The sequence below is a fragment of the Filicampus tigris genome, chromosome 8, assembly GCF_054856515.1.
Source record: "Filicampus tigris isolate MCC_2025a chromosome 8, RoL_Ftig_1.0, whole genome shotgun sequence".
Lineage (NCBI taxonomy): Eukaryota > Metazoa > Chordata > Actinopteri > Syngnathiformes > Syngnathidae > Filicampus > Filicampus tigris.
The window spans coordinates 3,291,441-3,314,217 of record NC_141224.1 but is presented as its reverse complement, the minus strand read 5'-3'; the positions used below and the strand labels follow the sequence as shown (position 1 = coordinate 3,314,217).

Genomic DNA, 22,777 nt, shown 5'->3' with positions numbered 1-22,777 from the left:
GCCAGCAGGCGGCGTTAGAGTAAGGGGGGGGGGACTTCCTGCACCTGCTCACTGCCTGGGAATTTCCCTCAAAGTAACACCGGGGGGCCCGCTGAGGTGGTGTGAATGTTTTTTTTTTCTGCAACGGCTGCGAGGGGCTTGCAGTAATTTTTAATGATGACGAGCTGTGACTCAGTGTTTGTGTTCCAGCTCATTGGAAAAAAATACCACGGCGGTTGATGCAAATGTTGTCACTTGAATGTTTCCCCCCACCAAAAAAGTATACTATAAATATTCTTGAGATTTACTTTCTTCCAAAGTCACAAACAATATTCAAGTAGAAAAAGCACTCTGTTGTGCTGTGTGGAAACTCCTCGTAACCGTTTCACAGTCTATTTGCTCGGCCCACCTGTTTTCGGGGTTTGGTCACGTGACATTTGCAATGCAAGCCCGAAGGCACTTTGACCTCAATTGCAGTCGACAACAGAGGCCGGTGCTGGATAAAATGTCAACCCCACGAGATGGATGAAAATGGATACATTAGTCTGCTTTATTCTTATTCCACGAACGCAGTATGAATCAGATACCATGTTTAGACTTGGAATTGGAATTGCATGGAAAATACATTCGACACCCCTGTCTTAGATTATGGTGACTTTCTGTTTTGTTACGCTATCATTACAGGCCTAATACATGAAATGTCTCCTTTTGTATTCTCCTAACATCCATCTCAGGAGTGGGTGAGGCCCATGTTCAGCGAGCACGACTTGTTGGGGAACACCTCGCACGTAGAGATGGCCACCACCACCAAGAGGCAGCTTCACTGCCACAAACCGGGCTTAGAAGGGGATGAGGAGGCGAGACCCGCGGGGCGCCTCCTCCTCATGCCCACCCCGCTGGCACAATTGAGACAAGTGTCCATTCACGCGGTGATTGTGTACGAAGAGGACGTGCAGCAAGTGTCGGGTCCAAACTACGCGGAGCTACTGGAGCCAGAAGCGGACGGGCCAGACGAAGAGCGACTATTCAACAATTGGCCGGAAGAAGCGGAGAGAGCCTCGCTGGTGTCCAACCAGCAGTCGGACGACGGCTACCCCCGCGTGGACTTGGACACGGTGGATAGCGGTTTTGGGGAGTGCGCCAGCCCTTCACACTCTGGTTCGGGAGAGCCCACAGGAGATATCCTACCTGAGCCACTAAGTTCACGCTCCAACTACGTCAAGCAGTGGATGATGTGTAGTGACGCTTGCGATGACTCGAGAAATGCTTTACACTGAACGGTCCACTAGTTTTACTCATTTTGTAATGGATTTTATATGTACAGCAGAATATAAAGCATGTTGTTCGTAGTTGAGTAGAAAATGACTTTATCCCACTGATAAGATCATAGACATTATTTTTCCATTTTTCCATCTTTGTTGGAATCAGTAGCCTATACCTTTTTTGTATATAATTTTCCCTCTTCAATCCAAACAATAGGTCTGATTTTCAGTTATTTTTTGGATATTTTTTTGTATTGTCCATTCAATAAAAGGGACAGTGACACCTCATTTTTTATTTTGTTTACTATTTTGTGCCTTTATTCAAATAAGAATGACATCGTTTATGTTGTACCTTTAATGTATAAATCCGGGCGCATTGTTTTTGTTTGTTTGTTTATCTTAAATCACCACGATACCTCGTTGGTTTAATTGTTTGTGAAAAGGTTATCACTGAAATAATACGAGCCATTCTCATCATTGTTGACATTACTCTTGTGCTGTCACCACTCATCCGGGCCTCCTGGTGGCGCTGTGGTGCCTGGCCAACCGACAACCGATCAAGTGTCAAGTGTCAACAAGACAAGAGGCGGTGGCAGCAGGAGGCAAGCAAATGTGGATGAAAAGGTCGTGTTTTAAAACAACCGCACGCTTCTGTGCTTAACTTATCAAGCGTCAATGGTTGCCCGTCGAAGGTAAGCGTCGGTTTGACGAGTTAAATGTGACTTTTAACGCGAGCGTCCGCTCTGCCCGCAAGGTAGCATCCTCGTCTTAGTACCCGCTTAGCCGCTAGCGCCTGGCCCAAAACAAACCACGCTTCCCAAAGCAAAGCCAGATCGACGATGAACTTGTCCCAGAACGCCAGCCTGCGGCCGGAGGAGGTTCTGGTGGTGGAGAACGCAATCCGGCTGGCAATCGAGTCGGTGGTCAACGTGCTGTACGGCGTCAACAGCGGCCGCAGTCGCGAGTACCAGCGGATGGTGGCCGACAGGGACAAAGAGATCACAAGGCTGCAGCGGGAGGTGCAGGCGCTACGCCGGCGGGGATGCGCCTCGTGTACTCTGCTCGACCGGGGGACCCCCGACCGGTCCCCGGACTCCGGGGAACACAGGGTCGACGGCGGCGGCAGCGGCGGCGTGGACGACGGTCAGCAGCAGCAGCAGCAGTGTGAACTCAGTTTCTCCTGTACGTAAGTTGACAATATGTACATCTATCTAAATTCCTGTCTGTATCTTCCATATCACGATCTACTAGGGCTGCACAATTAATCAAATTTGGCATCCGCGACTGAATTACCCGATCCTTAAAATGTGTGCTCCGTTGCATAACAAGTAGTCAGTCAACCACCAGGGGTCTTATGCATGGTTAAGGCTTTAAGGCAGTCCTCGAGGGCTGGTGTCCGGCCTGTTTTCCATCTCTCCTTGCTGCAACACACCTGATTCAAATGATCATATAATCAGCAAGGTCTACAGAAGCTGGATAACGATCCTGGATAACGATCCTGATCATTTGAATTAGGTGGGTTGCAGCAGGGTGACATGCAGGATACCGGCCCGCGAGGACCAGAATTTTCCACGCCTGCTTTAAGGTGCCTGCAGCGGGCGCCACAAGTCATTCTGTGGTCTGATGAGAGGCAGGCATGTAGATAAGAAAGTACAGTTAATGTTGGAGATGAGGAGCCAGTGCCTCAAATGGGATCAACTCGACTTCGTGATTGCACTCTGGAACAGAAATTGTATTCAATTAGCCCTTTGTGAATTTTGAATTCTTTGTTTTTTTAAGTTTATTTAGAATTTTCATACTCTCAGAAGTTCAATTTTACACTGAAACCCGTTATATTGCTTGTAGAAAAGTAGTATAGTCAAAATAACTATGTATTTTTCTGAACATATTGAATAACTGATCACTACAATATTGATCAAAGTAATCGTGATTATCATTTTGGTCATAATGGTACAGCCTGACAGTTAATGAACACAAATAGTGAAGTGCAAAGCAGCTAATGTGCAACTGTGTGTTATGACTGAGTAAGATTGTGTACCTTGACTTGAGCCTTCCCTCTGACTTTGACATTTGTAACTTGCGCCTGCTGTGTCCTTCATCCGCAGTGGGTCTCTTTGACAGCCCTCCGTGTCACATCCCCTCCCTGGCACTCCCCTCGCCCCCTCACAGCCAAGCGGACCCGGCTGGCACTTTGGAAGTGAGTAACGTTACCGTCAAAGAGGAGCCGTGCAACATGGATGCCGTCCTCGTCAAATGGGAGCTGAGCGAGGAGAGGTTGCGGGAGCAGCAGGAGCAAACCGGCGCTTCTTGTTGGGATGCAGGTAACGCCCACTGAGTGATTGTTGTTACGTGGACAACAGTGGACACGAGGGATGGGTGCTGAGCCCTACCATGGAAAATTGACGGCCCTCTCTCAAGGGGGTTTGCAATTGCATATTGATACCACAAGATGGCAGCAAACAATTTAACTCAACTTTATTCATAGATAACTGAAAAACAATGACCAGAAATCAATCAGATAATACCAAAGACAGTTAAAACAAATCAATGACAAAAACACCATAGGCCATGTTACACAAACTATTTTATTCCATAGTTTTTTTTTTGCTTTTAAAACAAATGACCTTCACATGAGGCTCCCAACCAGTATTAGCTAGCGTTATGCCGAACTTAAAAAATGCCAGGGCTCACTGTATTTAGTCGACTAAAAATCACAATTATGTTTTGCGATTAGGGAATCAGTGAATGAGCAAATCATTCCAGATCCCCTACTCCTTAATCACCATATTGAGATCTTTATGTGATGTACTAAATAGATGATTGATTTTGTTTAGCAACGTGAGCTTCTGATGCTGATTCCTTTCTTGTGTTTTTTAAGAATTGGAGCTCAGAGAAGTGATGTCCTGCGACGAAGCGGACGGACCGGCACATGTCACAGAGGCGGAGCAACTCAGGTTAAAACCTACAATTGTTTCAATGTAAAAAAGTGCCTGTAAAGTCCTGGCGCCATTTTCAATGCCTGTGTCTACGTTGCTGTTTTCCATAAATGTCGTCAATACGGAATAGAGGTAGCATCAGAGTCCAGAGCCCAGTTGAAGTTTACCTGACTAAACCTGACTCATAAAGCAATTGGGAAGTAAACATTGTGTATTTTAATACAAAAATGTTCAACCCATAAAAACAGTCCCATACTAAATAAAAAAAAAAATGCCATGTAGCGGGGACACAAACTACATCGTTAGCCTAATACCATAAGTGTCCAAGTTGTTTTTTAACTTCCTGTTACCAAATTAATAAAAAGTACCAACGTGCTTGCCAAAAAAAAAATTATTGTTTATATTAACGTTCAAATATGACTTGGGTAACATGATGCTAACAATATGTGTATCGTTTCAAAGCACTTAAGTCATTGAGAAAGCAGCAAAACGAATCAGACTTACCCATGTTAAGGCTGCAAGAAGCAATGGCAGCGTGGCGCAGTGACAGACATTACTAATCGATCACTCGTGTCGTCCGTCGTCTTCCTCAGGAGCAAAAAGAAGCGAGTCCCCACGGCGGAGCTGCCCGAGGAGGCCCAGCAGCAGAAGCGCGCCGCCTGGCGAGCCGCCTCCCGACGCTACTACGCTCGCAAGGTGGCCCGTCAGCAGGCCGGCCCCCCGTCGCGCCCCGCCCACTTCCACCACGCGCCGCCCGCTTCGCCCTGCGGCCCTTTGGCCACTGGCAACAGGAAGCGGACGACCATTTCCGCCTTGCCTCACGACTCGCAGGCCCAGCAGAGGGAGGCGTGGCGAGCCTCCTCCAGGAGGTACTACGCCAGGAAAGTAGCGCAACAGCACCACCAAAACGGACCCCCGCAGTACCACCACCCTGAGCAGCCGGGGGACGACAGAGGGGCACTGGAGGGAATTTTGTGTAGTTGATGATAAACAACACTGAGGCTGTGTTGGGAATCGTTTAGCCCCACCCTTCCCCAACCACCAAAGGTAGATTCAAAATATATATATTTCTTGCAGTTCAGCATATACATTAGAGTCCGACCGCAAATATACAAATCCGTAAGACCCTCCAAAAACACAAAATATTTTTACGTTTTTAGTAAGAAAATCACACTATATAATATTATACTTTATAAAATATACTATTAACACAATTAAACAGAATGAGAAGACAAATTGTGTATTATCATGAATTCACTGCAAGTTTTGGTGTGTGCAACTTGGCCACCGGGGGGCAGTATAACACATCACGAAGTCAGCGTTCACAGCTGCCAAAATGTAAAGAATCAAAAGGCTTTTCAAATAAAAAAGGATAAAATAATTGTATTTACCGCATTAATTTTTATCTTTTCCACCAATTTTCTTACTTTCATCTGCAGGTAATTGGAATAAAAAACTTTAACAGTGAATGGAAGACAAACCACCACCCCCCCCCAAAAAAATACAGAAAATGTGAGCACAAGACATTAATGGCACGATCCGGGATGGGAAGTAATTCCCAACACAGCCTGAGATCATCATCTACGTACGCACATAAAGACGTTCCAATTTTTTCCAAGTCTGCGTTCCTTCTCAAATGGGGGCACGGCAGTGCCCCTATCGTCCATGATCTGTAATTACATCAGGAGCTCAATATGTTTGTTTTGTTGGCGTTCAAATCTAAATCAGTTTTTCAAAATACAACCCTTTAAATAAAAGAAAAAAAACAACATGAGTTGAAGGTATAGTTGATAAATGTCGTCTACATTCGAACGGAACCCCGCACCCCGATGCTCCCAACTGTGAGGCAGACGTGCTAGCCACTAGGCCAGCATGATGACCTGCAGTATTTGAAAAAGCCATCCATCCATTTTCTGCACTTGTCCTGATCGTGTTTAATAAAAGTTTTTTTCATTTAACAAGTTTCGTTCTGATTTTTTGTTTTTTTGAACAGCATTTAAAAAAAATGCAAAATGACAACTTGTTTCCTTTACACGTTTATTCAAGTGGCGTCACATTTGTTTGAACACTGCATACAGACACAAAAAGTTAACATAAAATCAGTACATTTATACCTTACAATTCGAGCTCATTTCTCATAGAAATAAATTCGGTAATGGATTAATGGCAAATGGATAATGTGTGTGTATTATGCACTACACTGATTTAAAAAAAAAAAAAAAACAGCTGTTCAGGGACAGCTCCAGGATTTCTCCCCAAGATGAAAGGCGGACTTTACGGATACATGGGGCAGACAAAAAAAATTATACAGTAAATATAATATCAAATAAAATGATTGAGGGGCACAACCGGGTCTAAGCAGATTTCTGACGGAGCTATACAGGCTATGATAGATATAGCCCACAGTTTTAAAGCAGAGTGCAGACGGAAATTGTGTTTAATTGCACCAGCAGACTTGAGTGCGCATGCAGGGCTTTGAGACTAAACCAAATGAATGCTCACAGCGCACAATGCATATGGGCTTATTTTAAAAGGACGCAAATTTGACGTGTGCAATCGCGCAGCAGACAGCTGAGTTGACGTCGACCAACTGCACTAGACACCTGCTGTTGTCGAGTTTTGCTTGCGCGTGCAATCGGATCCGCTCGACAGCTGCCTAACGGAACAGGCGCACTTCTTTTTGTCAGAACGCAGTTGCAGCAGGCGGAGGTGAGATGCAGGGGATCTTTATTTTAAACTTGAATCCGATCTCTCAGGTCTGAACACGCAAATACGCAGCGAATGATCGTTTTTTTCCCCGCTCATTAAAAAAAATATATCTAAGCAGGTATGACGCCTTATTTTACGCCTGAGTGAAGGCGGCGCATCTTATTTGCAGAGCTGGGCAGCGACCCACCGTCCCCGGTTTCCGTCCTGCATATTCAATGGACCCACGTGGTCCCAGCCCGTCCTTCACAGTCGACAGCCAATCGGCGTCGATTACATAAAGTTTACGTCACACGCAGGTGCCGCACGAGCAGACGCGCCGCCAAGCATCAACTGACACACGCACAGCGTTGTCATCGGTGGAAAAAAAAGAATATGTGACATATGTCATTGTGTCTGTGGAACCGCAAGGTACACCACACCCTTTTATTTTTTATTGTTGCCTGACTCGACCGCGTGTCAGGAGTGCGGCACCTGCATGTGACGCGGTATCCTTAAAGTCTGTTCTCGACGCCGGTTGGCTGACTCCGACCGACTGGGACCACGTGGGCCGATTGAATATGCAGGACATAAACCGGGGACGGAGGGTCGCTGCCCAGCTATTCTTATTTGCATGCACAAAATGGGCCGAGTGGCGTTTGTTTTGGGGCAAAACAGCTCCAACCGCCACTGAGTCACTTCAGTTGTAAGATTGACGCGCTTGGTTTCTGGAGCTTTTGCACCACGAGATTTATGGGACGCCTTTTTCGAGCGTGCGCCGAACAAAGAAAGTAAGCAAGAAGAAGGCGGCGAAGGAGCAGATGGCTGCGTGCGCGCGCAACCACTGGCTGGCTCGGCAAGTTAAAAGGCTCAATTGTGTCACATTATTCGCCTGTGAAGCAGTGAAATGCTAAACAAGCAGCACTAATACTTTGCCCCCACTTTTATTTGAACATTTGGAAGGCTTAAAGACGCTAAATTGAGCATGTTTCAACTTCCAGTGGCTTGTGCGCCTCCTTGGTGCGCTTTCTGCCGGACCATACGGGAAAACGGATTCAATATTAATTTTTCCATCGGAACTCGCATCTTACGGCAAAACTTGAATGTTCAGGGTGTTTTTTTTTTTTAGATATCATGTTTTAGATTTCTTTAGTTTTTGTACTCATTTGGAGCCAACGGAAAAGTCCTATTGGCACCAGGGCGCACCCGTGCACCTTTGGAGAAGTTTCGTCTTTCTCCTCAACTCTGTGGACTTTTACTGGTTTGGAAGTCGTCGCCAAGCATTTTTGAAACTCTAAAGTGCCTGCTGGACTTATAAATATCAAGAATGGAGTGTTTGTTCGTGTCTGAAAGATGCCGCGGGGCTTGGCAAGACGCTCAAAAGTCTTCTTTTTGGAGCTCGGCTGCGCGCACACTGACTATTCGGTCTTAGTTTCGACTATTTGGATGCGGAATGGACCAGAATATGTTCAAAACGGGGGGTGTGATAGCTGGAAATGTGAAGGGGGTCTTTAATATTTCAGGCATTTAATGTGACGTTTTCAAATAGCACTTTGAAGAATGGCTTTATTTAGCTCCAGATTACCATTTTGCGCGTTTGGGGCGATCTGTAGGCCCTTAAATGATGGTTAATACCAATATTTTCACCCCTACACGTCGAACGTACATGGACGTGTCCATTTTGCAGGGATTGCTGGGAAGAAGAAGGAGCCAGTCGAGGTTGGGCCGTCGGACAGGCGCTCCAAGGTGGAAGTCAGCTACTAAAAGGTAAGAAAGAAGCAGACCTTCCCTGGCCAGTGTTGGCTAATATTGCTCGGGATCCCAATTGGAGAAAGTGTAGCCCGCGTTGAGGCTAAGAAGGACGAGTTTTCAGGGCTAATTTGGCGTGTTTGCAGTATTTTCAAGCGGCTAAGGCCACGGTTGTGCGTTAAGAAGCAAACATGGAGGCGCGGCTAGAGGGAGCCAAAGCAGGCAGGAAGGAGCCTCACCCTGCCTGTGGGCCTCTATTCTTTACCAAAACGGATGTTTGGCCTCTTCCAAACATCCACAAACACTCAACAAGTCCGGAAGACTTTTTATTGTTATGTTTTAGCCTCAGTCGTCCCAGTTATTTGAAGTTGATAAGCCTCAAGGGTGTGCGCTTCCCTGGCTTCAACTGCCTAATAGCACTCCATTTGCGTCCTGACACACAGCAAACTCGTTCATAAATGTTCACGTGGAAGAAAAATGTCAATTGAACGATAAATGACGAACTTTAATGGTGACATTTGAGTTTTTTACTTTAATTAGCTTAGCTTGTTGCTATGCTTTTTTTTTGAGAGCGTTCAAGATGGCTGTCGAGCTGGTAACAGGTGACGTCAGGAAGCTGCTCCTCACTTCCTTGTTTAGATTTCAGACAATAGTCACCTTCATAGACCATTTCCCGTGTTTTCACTGTAAATATGTAAATTTATTTATTTACCAAACTAGTCAATTAAATGTTCCTGAGAGCACGTCAAATCTTACATCCCTCCAAAGTGGGAGAAGCACACACCAACTGATGCTCTTTCAAGTCAAATAGAGGGTGATTTTTTATTTATTTTTATTTTTTTTACACATTTAAACTAATATATCAAAGTGGTACACTTAAGACTACCAATTGCAGAGAAAACGACATATAGGAAGCTCTCTAGCTGTGTGTCAGTGCCTTTTTTACGGACACCATTTTAAGATTGTCGCACCTGTTTTTAAATGGCAGCACTCTTGAATTCTGCTCACCTTGGTTGTGTCCGATAATTTAAAATGAACAACTAAATAGTTTCCATTTTGAGTATGCCTAAACCTGTTGTGCGCTTCAATGGTGGCCAGTTTGAACTCTGCTCACCTCCTGTGTCCGTCTTTTATTTTCATTTTCTATCAGTTGTAGAGTCTTAAATAAATATCTCGAATCACCAGAATACAAATTGAGCTAGTCTGTGCTCCCGCCCTTCACCACCAACTTCAATCATTACATTCACCCGCCCCCAAATAAAAACACATTAGTCAAAAAAGTCGCTGTATATCCTATATCCTTGGCATCCAAATCCTCTTCATTGAATTTGTCTTGAATTTGGCTCACCTCCTTCATGTCGTTTGGAATTCTGCTTACCTCACTTGTGTTCATCAATATTAAATGGTGGTCATTTTGCATTCCGCACTCTTCAGTTGCATCAAGTGACCGCCTTGAGTTGCGTCACTGGACTGGGTCACGACCTCATCTGTGTAAACAAGAAAAAGTACATACATGGCACTATTAAACTTTAGTTATAGAACCAAGATAACAGATCAAAAGAAGTCACAAAAATAACCATTTAAACAATTTCTCAATTGCGTGTCTCCATTTTGTGCTGTTTAAAGGGCTGTTTTGGCCACTGAAGGCTGAAGCACCTGCTTTCAGTCCACTGGTGGTGGTGCTGAAATCAAGAGTGAGTGGTGACACTTTTGCTCCCCTCTAGTGGGCGCGTGTGGTAACACATGTACAACACAAACGCACACGCCCCGCAGGATCTGGAGGTGTAATCGAGTCTTTAGAGCTGTCCGTGGCCCGTTCATGAAGGGATTATGTAAGAAATGCGGTTCCCAGTTCCGTCACAGAACGGCTCTGTCGTCCGTTCGTTTGGCTCGGCCCACGAGGAGCTATCGCGGCGGCCCTAAGACGTGCGCTCGCGGCGGCCTGGTGCTGAAAAGAAAAAAGCTGCAGCGGAACAGGAGAGGCTTGTGCTTAACTCTTTCCTCACCGGAAACCAAAAATGTCTCTGCATTGTGCTTCACTCAGTTTGTGTTTTTTCTCTGAACGGGGCTTGTGTGTGTCGTTGCAGGACGGTGCCCGAACACGTTTTTGTTCCAGGGGGAGCTCCAGAAAAGGAGAGAAAAAAAAAAACCCAAAGCATGTAAGCACCCGTGCTATCGGGGAATCCTCCGTGAAAGTGCGTGAAATGTTTGCGCTGTTGCCGAGGCTATCGGTTAGCCACGCTGAGCTAACGTCAGCTGATGGTTTGTGTTGCATTTGTGCTGCTCGTCTGTCAGTAGCAGTGACAAATGTTGCCGCGAACGTGAGCTGACACATTTGCCCCATCGAACGCAAATTTTTGGAAACATTTCACTTGACCTTCATCCTAGTGAGTAGAATCTCAAAGTATCAATTTTCCAAAATATTGATATGAAATTATATAATAATCCTCTTTTCTTTGGACATTGAAGTTTTGGGGGGAAAATAAACATATCTAAAAAATATCTAATCTGAGTCAACCTTTTGAAAATAGAAGCCAGTTCTTGATTAGGTCAGATCACTTTGGCATGATGTATATGTAAAATTAAATATGTTGGATAGGATGAAGGTCGAATAACTAATAAAAAAAAAATCTGTTTCTTTGGACGGTCATGTTCGTTTTTGAAAATCTAAGCAAACACACCAAAATGGATCCTGCTTGACATGATTTGTATGGAAAATATGTCAGTAGGATGAGGCTGAAGCGCATTAGTGAGTCACTGAATCGATCGCTTCCGCATTCGTGTGTCGCTGCTCAGGCTCCTTATCGAAATCTCTGTCTCCATTTTCTACTCGTGAATTCACAGAAATGCGGACACACTTTTTCCCATATTTTTGGGCATCCATCCTCAGATGCCACAAGATGGAAACAAAGCCCTGTGTACTGTGTAAAAACACAGTAGTGCTTTGGCGCTCTCATATCTCGTATCCCCCGATAAGCGTAGGATTCCATCCGAGGGCGGGGCCTACGCCATTTTGATGACCGTGTCGTCCCTCCCTGTAGCCGCGATGGAAGAGGAGATCGTGGAGGAGCACACCAAGCTGAAGCAGGGCATGGTGAAGGTGCTGCAGTGCGTGGCCACCATCTCGTCGGCAGCGGCCGTGGTCAACCCCATCTTCGGCGTGGCCGGCTCGCTGATGCGCGTGGTCCTGCACCACATCGACGACGAGGACATCCGCACGCTCAAGCGCGAGTTCGGCTCCGTCAACCGGGCGCTGGACGAGCTCTCGCGCAAGAACCGCCATGCCCTGGTGGCCATCCAGAAGGAGACGCTAAACAGCCAGTACGCCTCGGTGGAGGAGAACCTCAAGAACCAGTTCCGCAAGTTCATGGAGCTGGTGGAGGCCCGGCCCGAGCACAGCGAGCGCAAGAAGGAAGACTTCGCCCGCAGCTACGCCGACGACCTGGGCGACCAGAACCTGCACACGCTCTACGACGGCGTGGTGGGGATACCCAAACTCTTCAGCCGGCCCATCCTGGAGGTGAGTCGCTGACGGGCGTTCCGGACCGGTCCGCCATAATAACAAAAACCTAAACGCCAGTGTAAGGGGCTCTTCCCACACAGCGAGAGAATGTCGCCTGCGAGTGTTTTTGTATCCTCCATGTGTGAAAAAGGAGCACTTGTTTGAAATTTTAGATTGTGCGTAGGATCCACGCTCATTTCCGTTAGCCCGTCTGTGACGTTAGCATTGAATAACTGACAAAAAAAAAAAAGTATGCTAAAAATTCAATTGTAGTGATTTGGGAATGAGTAAAAGGATTCCAAACAACATCCATGCATCGAGCATGTACACAATCATGAGCCCATGTTACATAAACAACTGAATTCAGTTGTTTGAAGACAATCAAGACACCATCTTATGAGGCTGGTCAATAGTCTTGCCTTACACCAGGCGACATCATCAGGCATTTGAAAATGTCTTTTGCAGAATTTCACTTATTGTCGGTGGGCTGGGTGACTATACGTTTTCATAACACCCGTTCTCAATTATGAATTTTTTTTGTTTAATATTATATCAAAACTGCCAATTTGAAAGCGTCTGTACTGGAAAACAAATTAGAAAGTACTCAAGATTTTAACATGATGTACTGTAAATAAAAAAGGAAATTGTTGAACATGAAAAATATTTAAAACATTTTGCTTTACATTACAAATGCAGAAGAGATATAAAATAACAGCGACGGGTAAAACCATAGTATGGCGTAATACCGAGCAATGTCTAAGTCTGGCCAGCAGAGGGCAGCGTTGGCTGCCTTATGAGCGCCTCCAATGGGGAGTCTTGTATTCGAAAAGCACAAGACCCACGATGGCAGTGATGTGATGTGCAAATCTTAGAAACAAAAGGTTTTTTTTTTGCGTTAGATGGATTCAAAAAGTGAGACAATTCCTTTCCTCACCACATCACACACACATGAAAAGTCGCACTTGTCTCCTTCACGTTTGCTGGAGTGAACATGCGGACAAGCTGTGACGGACCTGAATTTATGACCATCACGATCTGCGACGGTGCAATCGACCAGCCCTACGTGGGCGTCAGCCCGCCATCCAATGAGGGCCGGCCGTCATTGGAAGAGTCTTTATGAAGGTGCCTTTTTGTTGTTGTTTTGAGGTGTTCCTGAAGCACTCGGGGGGCGATCGGCGGGCCATGGAGCGCCTGTGCACGCGCCTCACCTACTTGTTCTGCATCGGCCTGATCGCCCTGATGGGCTACGCCGCCGTCATCGGCGACGACGACGCCGGCCTGAGCGAGGAGTGGGCCGAGAAGATGGAGAACGTGCAGGCCAAGATGCAGCAGGCGTTGCGCATGTGCCGCTGAACGGGTACACGCCCATCGTCATCGTTAGCTTCTACTCCAGCGGTGGGCAAAGGCACGTGCGCTACTCCCACGTTACATAAAGTGCGGCCCGGTTAGCATTTACATTATCAAGCGTCCTCAAATATTGGTTGCATTGATTTAGTCCTTTTTTTTTTTTTCCTTCCTTACATTGGGTATTGGTATTTTTATTTCATATATTTAATTTAATAATTCACTAATTATATTTTTTTCTTAAGTAATAACACATGGGCAAAAATGTTACATATTCTGAACATTATTTTTTTCAAAAGAAATACTTATTTAATTCATTGACTGCCAGCCATTTGCGAGCACTTCGACTGATCTTTCAAGGTTAGGTTCTTCCACTTTATAAGCACCAAACCTAGCAAACCAGAAAGTAGACACTTATTTCACCAGAAAAAAAAAAAAATCGAGCTTTTTATGTCCTTTCTTAACTAGCAGTAGAACACGTTCTGATTTCAAGCGGACAGAAAAGCTTTTTGTGGAGCAAACATGACAACAGAACCGTGACTTTGACGCTAATTTTGGGAGCTGTCGTGACACCTCAAACCAGAAAACAAAAACAAGACTGAGAAAAAGCCTTTGAAGGCATAACAACAAATGCATTTACACATATACGCCTAAGAAACACAGTAAGCAGATGCCGACTCCCCACGTGGCTGGAGTTGAGTGTCAAGGTGCCTTTCTTCACTCCATGAACTGCGACATTCTGTTGGAGTGTCAGGTGCCTCAACTCATTGGCCGCCTAATCTTAATCTTCAATTTAAAAGCTGTGCTGATTTCCAATGCAAGCCCGCCACCTGCTGGCATTTTGTTCGTCAGTACGATCACGTACGAGGTTGAATTTGACAAGCTAGGCGAGAGCCTCCACCATGTCTGCCTGTTGAAAAAATGAACTTGACGAATGTATTTGTCATTGCTGGTAGTAGTTGACAAATGTAAGCGTCCATGGCAGCCATTGAGTTAGTTAATTAGAAGTAATTATAAACAGGTACAATTAAATGATGACATTTCATTCCCCCCGCCCTTATCTGAGCTATCTCGTGTCCATTTAAAAGTCAAATGCGGCCCTTGAGTGCTTGAGTTTGCCCACCGCTGGGACAAGTCTGGGTTTTGATCAAATTGTAAGGTGGAAGTCAATTCACTTGTGTTATAAACTCTGGGACCAACCCACGAAACGTCTTCATGTTCTTCGTTACAAGTTAGGACGCATGACAACCCGATGGAAGTAATGGATGATGTTGTCCAAAAAAATCCCCATCTTATCCGAACGCCGACCGGCCGGTGAGATGCTCTGAAAATCAGCGATCGCAAAAAGATTTCATCGGATGAATGTTATGCGCCGTCGTCATACTGAGCTCATACCTGAACACTAAAAGTGGTTACACTCGTTTTCATGACACTTAGCGAGAATGGCGCTTGACTTGCACGAACACTACTTTTTAAGAAGCACTTCCTTCCACTTTGTGCAGAATGACTTTAAAAATGGCCGAGCTGGTCACTTTCTATTGAACGGGCACTTTATCTGAAAAGCAAAGCAACAGCGACCACTACGGGTTGAATTTTTTTTATTGCCCTTTTGTTTGGATTGCAGCCAGCGGTGCCTCAATGTTTATATTCTTGTTTTGTTTTTCTTTCTTCTTTTTTTTTTTACTTTATTGTGAGACATCCTCTCAATTTTTACTGTGTTATCAACATATCCAGTGTAAAAAAGAATGAATTATGGGTGTATACGTCTCATGTTGGCAGTTTGATTGTGTAGGGCTGTTCTGTTTTTATTATTGTTGCACGTTTTGTTCGCACCATTGCAAATAAATACGAGTCCATGCATACGTGATTTTGGGAGTCATTTTGTTTTTCTGCCTTAGTGCTGTCTGGTCTTACTGGACACCTGATTAGGGACATTCATCAGCCTGAACCAAGACTTAGATGCTCAGTTTGAAATCGGTTTGACCATTTTGTCCTGTACTGGAATTGACGTGAAAGTGCCCTGCATGGGGCTCGCATTGCCAACGTCGTGAGCCGTGACATTGGCAACGCGAACCCGAGGAAACTTTCACATCAATTGCAGGGGGCGCTAACGGACAAAATGTTAGACCTCTTGGATGAAAACTGATGGCTTCATCTGCTTAATTTTTATTCCACCACTTTAAAGAGAGACGATAGTGTGAGTTGGATACGCCAAGATCTCCATCTTCCCCAAACTACTTCGAAATTTAATTCAGAGCAAAACGATATGTGACCATGATTGTGTATTTGATGTTATCCTAGAAGTGATACGATGTCGAGGACTAATAAGTGTGGTTCGTGGCCAGCTCAAGATGCTGGCAGATGCACATAGAACAAAAACTTATAACGTAAATTACTAAAGATACTTTAGTCAGTCTTTTTTTTTTTAATGTACTATTCAATTTATAATTTTAAAAAAATGTAATGCGCATAAACAGATTTTTTTTTTTTTATGACCAGATGTGCGGCTGATGAATATACTTGATATGCACTGTGTTGGAAATCAAATGAAATACCTTATTTACTATTCACTGTAAAATATCAAAACGTAGCATGCCAGCTGGTGGTGTGTGAAGTATTTTAGTAAGACCTCGGATTTGAAGCCCATGTGTTTGGTACAGCGCAGTATCACCACTGTTACATATATGTATCGAGAAATTCTTTTCTATTTAAAATGTCAAAATTAAAACACCGATTGGTAGTTTATGCCCCCGGCCCAGACTGAAACGCTTCAATCAAAGGTGCAGTCCCTTATTTGTCCACGAGAGGGTGCTATTTCTCGAAATTACGTGTTCATTCGTGCATCCATCCATTATCTACCGCTTATCGCACACGTCCCGGTGTGTGGGGGTGGGGGTGGGGGTTATGGGGGCAGGCAGCACTCTCCACAGGATAGTGACGAAAATGGATGGATGGAAGGTGTAAAAGTCACGTGTGATGCACTGGCAAAGTAGCGAAAAACAACTTTTTTTTTTTTTTTTTAACATTTATCATTCAATATGAAATTATAGGCCAAGGTCGCCGCCTACTAGAATGTAAGATATATTGTTGGAGTCGGATGGAAATCTCGCCACTCCAAAAGCATCGCTTTTCAGGGAATCCAATTAGCATGTTTGTCGAGCCATTTATATTGCATCATCAAAGACAGCAAGCCGTTTTCAGAGCTTAAGTCGGAAATATATATGGGGGGGGGGTACGTGGGAGCAGACCTATAGTATCGATTTGTGAAAAAATATGAAATAGGATGTTTTGGCCTGACTCCGGCAATGTACGTACGTCAATATCCAGAATGTTACCAGAGACGAACATGGAGGTGCAGTTTCTCAACGTATCCGCCAGATGTTGCTATTTCTCTCAACTCTAAACATTCCACCTGTTTCCACAAACTGTCCACCACATACACCCAATAACATTTCCTCTTCATGTGCTGTAAACTATAATATGTCAGCATCCAAATCGAGCATTACGATAATTATCTAAAATTTCAAGAAAGTATAGTCAGTGCTGAAGCCCCCATGGAAAACCAGATGAACTGGTTCCATACGTGCGCAATCTAGAAAAATGCTGATTTGACCCACACAAATCTGCTGCTCATCCCTGCAGTAGGTCACGGGAGTCACATAATAACCACCCCACCCCCCCCGCCCCAAAAAAAAAGAAAGAAAAGAAAAATTAAAACCAAAATTACGTTGACTAATGTTGCTTGCCTGGGCTGTGGCAGGATTTGCGTCATCATCGTGATTTATTTTTGGTGCAGGTTGGCGGTGATGTGTGTGTGCGTGTGTGGGTGTTTGTATGTGCGTGTTAGTGTACGTGTGTTGGTGGACGCTCATTTGTAATTTTTGCGCACGAAGCAGCATTTGCGCCATCACTTGTATACATTGTTACAAATAAAACCATCTTATTCCGTCTTTTAATGTAACATTTTAGCCAGAGAAATTCGTTCAATGCGCAACGAAAAAAGGGTCCCATCAAACCTGATAGTGAACAAAATACGCATGTTTCTTGTTTGCGAATGGCTTCAAAATCAACACACGCTTGATTATTTCTTTTGAACACATGCGCAATCATATGTTCAACATAAATGAGGTTATGTTCTTACCTTCAATGGCATGCGTGATGTTGTACACCTCCAAGAGGCTCCTCAAGGTGGACCCATTGAAGAAAAGCTCAAAAATAACAAAAGAATCGTAAACCTTAAAATCCACCTTGGGTTGGACGAAAAAACACAGCAATATGTTGTCACGTCTCGCACATCTCCCCCCCCCCCCTTGCACTGCGCATCGCTCCTTTCTTTTTTTCTCTCTCTTCTTTGGGACCCCTCCCCATGTATCCTTTCCTCATAAGCATCACGCTGGGAATCTTCCACTTAACAACTTGTCCGACGTGAAAAAGAAAGAAGCAGAGGTAAGAATGTGCTGAATATTCTTATCTGGACTGGAGAGCATGAATATTCTCGCAAAGTCAGGTGACGTCAGGAGGAGACCTCTTGCGCGTAAAAGCGCGCATCCACTGCGCAATTACTGGTTTTATTTTTATGAATTATTTTGTTTCCCAGAATCGGTCTCTTATTTTTATTTGTGTTGACATATGAATGTTAAGGAGTTTCCCCCCCCCCGCCCCTCTCGGCCTTGGATGCTCGCATCCACTCAAGGACACGCACACACAAACAGCCTCCATTTTGTGTGTATGACATCACTACTTTCAGTGCTGTGTTTTATTTATGATTTTTGTTTTTGAAAACATCACCAGCTCCGGAGTTGGTCACATCCACTATCCACAACGTGGAACTGTGTCGACAACTGTGGTGGTTGAAACTGTATCATAATCAGTACCTGGCTATTCTACTTCAAGTCCCTGTAAAGTGAAAATGTCTTGTAAATTTGAGCCAGAACAGAGAAGAGGTTTTTTTTTCTTAACCTGCCATATTTGAATGAGTTAAAAAAAAAAAGCCATATGAGTGAGGCTTGAAAGTGTTAAAAATTTGTGCAACCACACCCCACTAAAAATGGATGCTCTGAAAAAAAGTCCTTTGACTTTACTCCATTTGAGCAAGTACCTATCGGTCCCATATGATTCAAATGTGGTCAACTGCCGTATGTTATTTGTTTAATTTGGAGGAAAAGAGGGGAAATTTACATCAGTTTACCACATTTCAATCACGTGCAACCGATAATTTAATGAAAACGTTTTATTCAATGTGCTTTGTCTAGCAATTTCATTGTGTTTGAGCCGTGAAAATATGTCCACTTCTAGTCTACCGTGGCTGGAATATATGCCACCAGCTTTTCACACGGCGTGAGCACAAGTCACTAATAAATTAGCTCCATTAGCTCAAATTGTTATCCATTGCTCTTGCTCTCTCTCAAACTGTATGTTTTTAAAAGTATTGGTATGATTTTAAAAGTGTGTTGTAAAATTCCACTTATGGCTTATTACTTATAACGTAAGCCCACCAATGGAGGTTATTATCTGTACTCCTTACTTTGTCAAAATAGGCATGTTATTTTTTCAAACCTAATCAGATGATTACCCAACCTAAACAAAAACAAACAAACATGTACAGTAAATTAGCTTCAGGTTATACCCTGATTGGCTGAGTGATCAGTGACTTTTGAATCCACAGTAGCCGTTTATGGAATTTCGCTGCCGGCGTAAATAATGGATGCTGAGAGTGGAACAACCAGATAACAAGACGCTCCCTCTCCTGCTGTAATCTTTTTTTCTTTTTTTTCAATGTTGTTGTTTCTCTGGACTTGTGGAGCTCGCCTCAGCCGGTTTGACGATAGCCGGGCCGTTGTCATGACAATGGCTGATAGCTACCAACGATGTTGATTAAAAAAAAAAGAAGGGAGACGCACCGAAGTTTTCCTCATGCAGAATACACGTCAGGATGTGCAGTGAACGCTAAATTTCATATAAAAAGCATTTTTGATGATAGCTCTACCCCTCCGAAGTGGATTAAACCACACTAAGGCTTTTTAAAATAAACTTTTGTCGAGCGTCCCTTCGCACCTGTTCTGCTTTCTCGCTGTCAAGAAATTAGAGCATATCGTATAACATCACTTGAAGACTCGCTCGCGCAGTTCCGCATCTTAATGGGGGACCTTCTCTCACTCTTCTTCTTGCTGATGATTACTCTCCGCATCCTCCACAAGAGCTCAATGCTGCCCGGCGTGTTGTGGCAGAACGTGGTACTGCGCTTTAAGCGCAACTCAATTTTCAGGCTTGTCGGTGTACTGTTAAAATCCATTTAAAAAAATTAAAAAACAATTGCTCACAAATGTTTTGAATGTTCCTGAATTGTCCTGTCTTGTAGATTATGAGTAGTCCCCTGGAGAAGGTGGTGGCCCAGAAGAAGGAGGCCATCGAGGCGGCCATGGACATGTTGGAGCGCGGCGCTGAGGTTGTGGCCAGCGCGGTGGGGGAACTCTTCCCGCTGTGCGAGGCCGCCGCTCCGGTTCTGCGTCTGGTCCTGGACAACGTCCACAGCAAGGAGGTCTTCTACGTCAAGGAGCAATTCCTGACCGTCCGCAACAGTCTGGACCTTCTCTCGGGCCAGCTGGAGGACATCGACTGCGAGCTCAAGAAGGCCCGGCTGGACTCGCAGTACTTTGCCGTGGAGGAGAACCTCCGGAATCAGTTCAGGAAGTACATGGACATCATTGAGGCCAAGCCGCAGTTCCGGGAGGTGAAGACCAAATTATTCCAGGAGCATTTCTCCAGGAGTGGCGGCGAGAAGAATTTATTTGTGCTCTACCACGCACTCATGGGCAACAGCAGCTTTGGAGAGTCCATTTTGGATGTGGTGGAAAGGTACACTCAGTTATTTAGGGGACGGACGGTTAATCGGGCTGATATTCGCTTTTTTTTAAAATTGCAAAAAAGAAAAAAAAAAAAAAAAAGTTTTTTTTAAAATACACAAAAACAGATTGGATTTGGCTTTAGGCTTTGCAAAGGTTAGGATACGTTTGAGGTTAGAATAAGGTTGGAGTTGCCATTCGAAAACTGCTGACACTAATACAAGATGTGATGTGTTGTCAGGTACATCTCCAGGAACCGCCGCCTCCTGGAGGACTTTTGCGTTCGCATGAAGGAGCTCCTCTGCTTGGGCCTCATCGCTCTGATGGGACACACGGCCTTGAGCCAAAACCACCATGAAGAAGAAGACAAAATCCAAGATTGGAGCCGCAAGATGGATGAGATCGAGCTCCGGATGAAGACCACCATCCAGTCCTGCGTGGACGCCTTTCCGGAGCAGGCCAAAGTGGACGCCCAGCACCTCCTCCAGGAGAAGGAAAGCGACAACCTCCAGGAGACCACCCAGCAGCTTCTGGACTTCCTAGTCAAGAAGTACGACTGGGTGAGCTGGTCGGTGCGCCTCATCAACCACTCGGGGAGCACCTACCGCAACTGGAGGGCCGGCGAGCGCTTCCACCACGTGGTGGGCCGCAACTGGTTCGAGGTTCTGCAGGTCAACGACATCAACCTGGTGGTGTCGTTCAGCACCAGGCCCCAGACGGTGCCCAGGGACGTTGTCCGGGGGATGATGGAGGGCGCCGCCCGCAAGGGCAACGCCCCCACCGTGGTGGACGTCCTGGAGAAGCGGATGAGCGGCTTTGTGGTTCACGCCGTCAGCCGCCACAAAGACTCGGCGGCGGCTTGGAGTTTCCCCGACGATTGTCACTACTGGGAGAGGCACAAGAACGTTGCTGTGTGCGTACACGCTGACTGAAACACGCAAACATTCCAAAGCAGTGGTTCAATCTAACCTCAAACCTTTACCCCCCAAACTACAGCCATGACCAATGTACCCTAACCCAATAATCCTTTACCCAAACCCTAACCCTAATCCAAAACAAGTAACCCTCTGATCCTAAACCAAACACCCTACCAAACCTAACCCTGCAAACCCTACACCCTTTAGCATTTAGCTAACCCCTAATCCCGAGCCCTCTATTCCTTATCCACAAACCTAAACCATCTAAGCCTAACCTTAATCTTCGCTACGCCAAACCCTAAACCCGAACCCTAAATCCTGACCCTAACCTCAACCCACTAACCTCCAAATCTTAAACATAACCCCTAACACTAATGCATCCCCACCTAACGTTAACGCTAAAGCTAACCCAAATGTTCCACTTTTAAAAATGACCAATATTCCAATTCATGAACTCACACAATGATGATGTATTAAAGCAGAAGAGACGTGCACATATTTGTGTCCAAATATAATTTCCTATCCCAACAAAGTGTTTATGCATTGTTTGGTTCAGTGTAAATAAAGTGAGCGAATGGTGAGCATTGAATGTGTTTTGCTTCCTGCCAGTGGACAAGTCGTTTATGGATGTGGGGAAGTGTTTAATCTAATAGGCTGTTCCTCTTTTTTGCAGCGCAAATGTGATTGACGCTGCACCGTTAGCATCTGCGGCCGCTAATTGAATTCCCCTTCGCACCCGAGTCAGCGTTTCCCAGACCGCAGCGCTAACCCCCCCCGCGGGCGAGTGGCAAAGTGCTTAGTTTAGCATGTGTAGCGTTTATTTGCCAGACACTGTTCCCAGTCTTGTGCGGGCCTGCCTGCCTGGCTGTAAAATGGAAAAAACGACGAGGAGCTTTAAAGTAGACGCTTTCCATTTCACTCATTTAGGAAATTATTATTTTTTTAATTCGCATATTGCATCCATCCATTTTCTACAGCTTAACCTCACGAGGTGGTGGTTGAGCTGGAGCCTATACCAGCTGACAGACACCCTGGACTGGTCGCCGGCCAGTCGCGGGGCGCATTTAGACAAACAAGCGTCCACATTGGCACCAACGGACAATTCAGAGTTGGCAATGAAGCAGGCATGCCAACATGCTTTTGGAATGCGGCAGGAAGACGAGAAAAGAAATGTGATAACTGTCATCTACAGTATGTTTTGGTTGGCTTTGTTGTGTTTTTGTCTTATTTCATGTTTGCTCTGTGTCCCTTTTTTCATGTCATGTAGTAGCAGTAGGCTAGTAGTAGTTGTACTAAGTTAGTCATACATGTAATGTTTTATGTTGTGCTAGATTTATTCCCTGTGTTGTGGTATGTTGAGGTGTGTCTAATATTGCGGTGTGCAGCAAAGAGCAGCAGCGAATTGATTAGCGGCTGTGCGGCCTTTGGCCAAAGGTAGCAAATATTGATCGGAGATGTTCTTCCTTTCCTCCCCCTCGTTAAAAAGCCTCGTGCCAGGCCCAGCGCCACCATGGCAACGCTTGAAGCATCCTGACGGGATTTACAGCCACAATTGGGTGGA

The 22,777-nt window shown here is 45.0% G+C and overlaps 4 protein-coding genes across 10 annotated transcripts in view; all 4 read left to right on the top strand.

Annotated features, from left to right (window-relative positions):
* LOC147143037 (interleukin-21 receptor-like) overlaps positions 1 to 1,529 on the top strand; it is a 33,232-nt gene extending 31,703 nt beyond the window's left edge. For all 5 annotated transcript variants that reach the window (XM_086039106.1, XM_086039104.1, XM_086039107.1 and 2 more), the window contains one exon: positions 714 to 1,529. In XM_086039106.1, coding sequence (XP_085895232.1) covers positions 714 to 1,256 — 543 coding nt within the window. In that variant the 3' untranslated portion in view covers positions 1,257 to 1,529. The remainder of the gene's footprint in view (positions 1 to 713) is intronic.
* Positions 1,530 to 1,739: 210 nt separating this feature from the next.
* LOC147143036 (uncharacterized) lies at positions 1,740 to 6,138 on the top strand. The gene is made up of 4 exons (XM_086037755.1): positions 1,740 to 2,423; positions 3,347 to 3,562; positions 4,120 to 4,195; positions 4,771 to 6,138. Exons 1-4 carry the CDS (start codon positions 2,081 to 2,083, stop codon positions 5,159 to 5,161), a joined length of 1,026 nt encoding a protein of 341 aa, XP_085893881.1. The 5' UTR covers positions 1,740 to 2,080; the 3' UTR covers positions 5,162 to 6,138.
* Positions 6,139 to 7,222: 1,084 nt separating this feature from the next.
* On the top strand, positions 7,223 to 15,324 carry rpz (rapunzel). Of its 3 annotated transcripts, none has more exons than XM_086037758.1 (5): positions 7,223 to 7,294; positions 8,550 to 8,629; positions 10,699 to 10,770; positions 11,653 to 12,131; positions 13,260 to 15,324. In XM_086037758.1, the coding sequence occupies exons 4-5, from the start codon at positions 11,658 to 11,660 to the stop codon at positions 13,464 to 13,466; spliced, it is 681 nt and encodes a 226-aa protein (XP_085893884.1). In that variant the 5' UTR covers positions 7,223 to 7,294; positions 8,550 to 8,629; positions 10,699 to 10,770; positions 11,653 to 11,657; the 3' UTR covers positions 13,467 to 15,324. The 3 variants fall into 3 exon arrangements, with proteins under 3 accessions (XP_085893884.1, XP_085893882.1, XP_085893883.1); XM_086037756.1 differs by lacking the exon at positions 7,223 to 7,294 and adding an exon at positions 7,483 to 7,653; XM_086037757.1 differs by lacking the exon at positions 7,223 to 7,294 and adding an exon at positions 7,700 to 7,718.
* A 2,428-nt stretch (positions 15,325 to 17,752) lies between these two features.
* LOC147143034 (protein rapunzel-like) lies at positions 17,753 to 21,797 on the top strand. Its single transcript, XM_086037754.1, has 3 exons — positions 17,753 to 17,903; positions 19,816 to 20,312; positions 20,541 to 21,797. Exons 2-3 carry the CDS (start codon positions 19,819 to 19,821, stop codon positions 21,229 to 21,231), a joined length of 1,185 nt encoding a protein of 394 aa, XP_085893880.1. The 5' UTR covers positions 17,753 to 17,903; positions 19,816 to 19,818; the 3' UTR covers positions 21,232 to 21,797.
* Positions 21,798 to 22,777: the final 980 nt, after the last annotated feature.

What these genes read in the sequence shown, in the direction of transcription:
- rpz (XM_086037756.1), top strand. Translation starts at nt 7,616, where the DNA reads ATGGGACGCCTTTTTCGAGCGTGCGCCGAACAAAGAAA. An exon ending in TGGAAGTCAGCTACTAAAAG is followed by an intron (nt 8,630 to 10,698) that starts GTAAGAAAGAAG and finishes GTGTCGTTGCAG; the next exon opens with GACGGTGCCCGAACACGTTT. An exon ending in AAAAAAAAAACCCAAAGCAT is followed by an intron (nt 10,771 to 11,652) that starts GTAAGCACCCGT and finishes CCCTCCCTGTAG; the next exon opens with CCGCGATGGAAGAGGAGATC.
- LOC147143036 (XM_086037755.1), top strand. Translation starts at nt 2,081, where the DNA reads ATGAACTTGTCCCAGAACGCCAGCCTGCGGCCGGAGGAGGTTCTGGTG. An exon ending in CGCTTCTTGTTGGGATGCAG is followed by an intron (nt 3,563 to 4,119) that starts GTAACGCCCACT and finishes GTGTTTTTTAAG; the next exon opens with AATTGGAGCTCAGAGAAGTG. An exon ending in ACAGAGGCGGAGCAACTCAG is followed by an intron (nt 4,196 to 4,770) that starts GTTAAAACCTAC and finishes CGTCTTCCTCAG; the next exon opens with GAGCAAAAAGAAGCGAGTCC.
- LOC147143034 (XM_086037754.1), top strand. Translation starts at nt 19,819, where the DNA reads ATGAGTAGTCCCCTGGAGAAGGTGGTGGCCCAGAAGAAGGAGGCCATC. An exon ending in ATTTTGGATGTGGTGGAAAG is followed by an intron (nt 20,313 to 20,540) that starts GTACACTCAGTT and finishes ATGTGTTGTCAG; the next exon opens with GTACATCTCCAGGAACCGCC.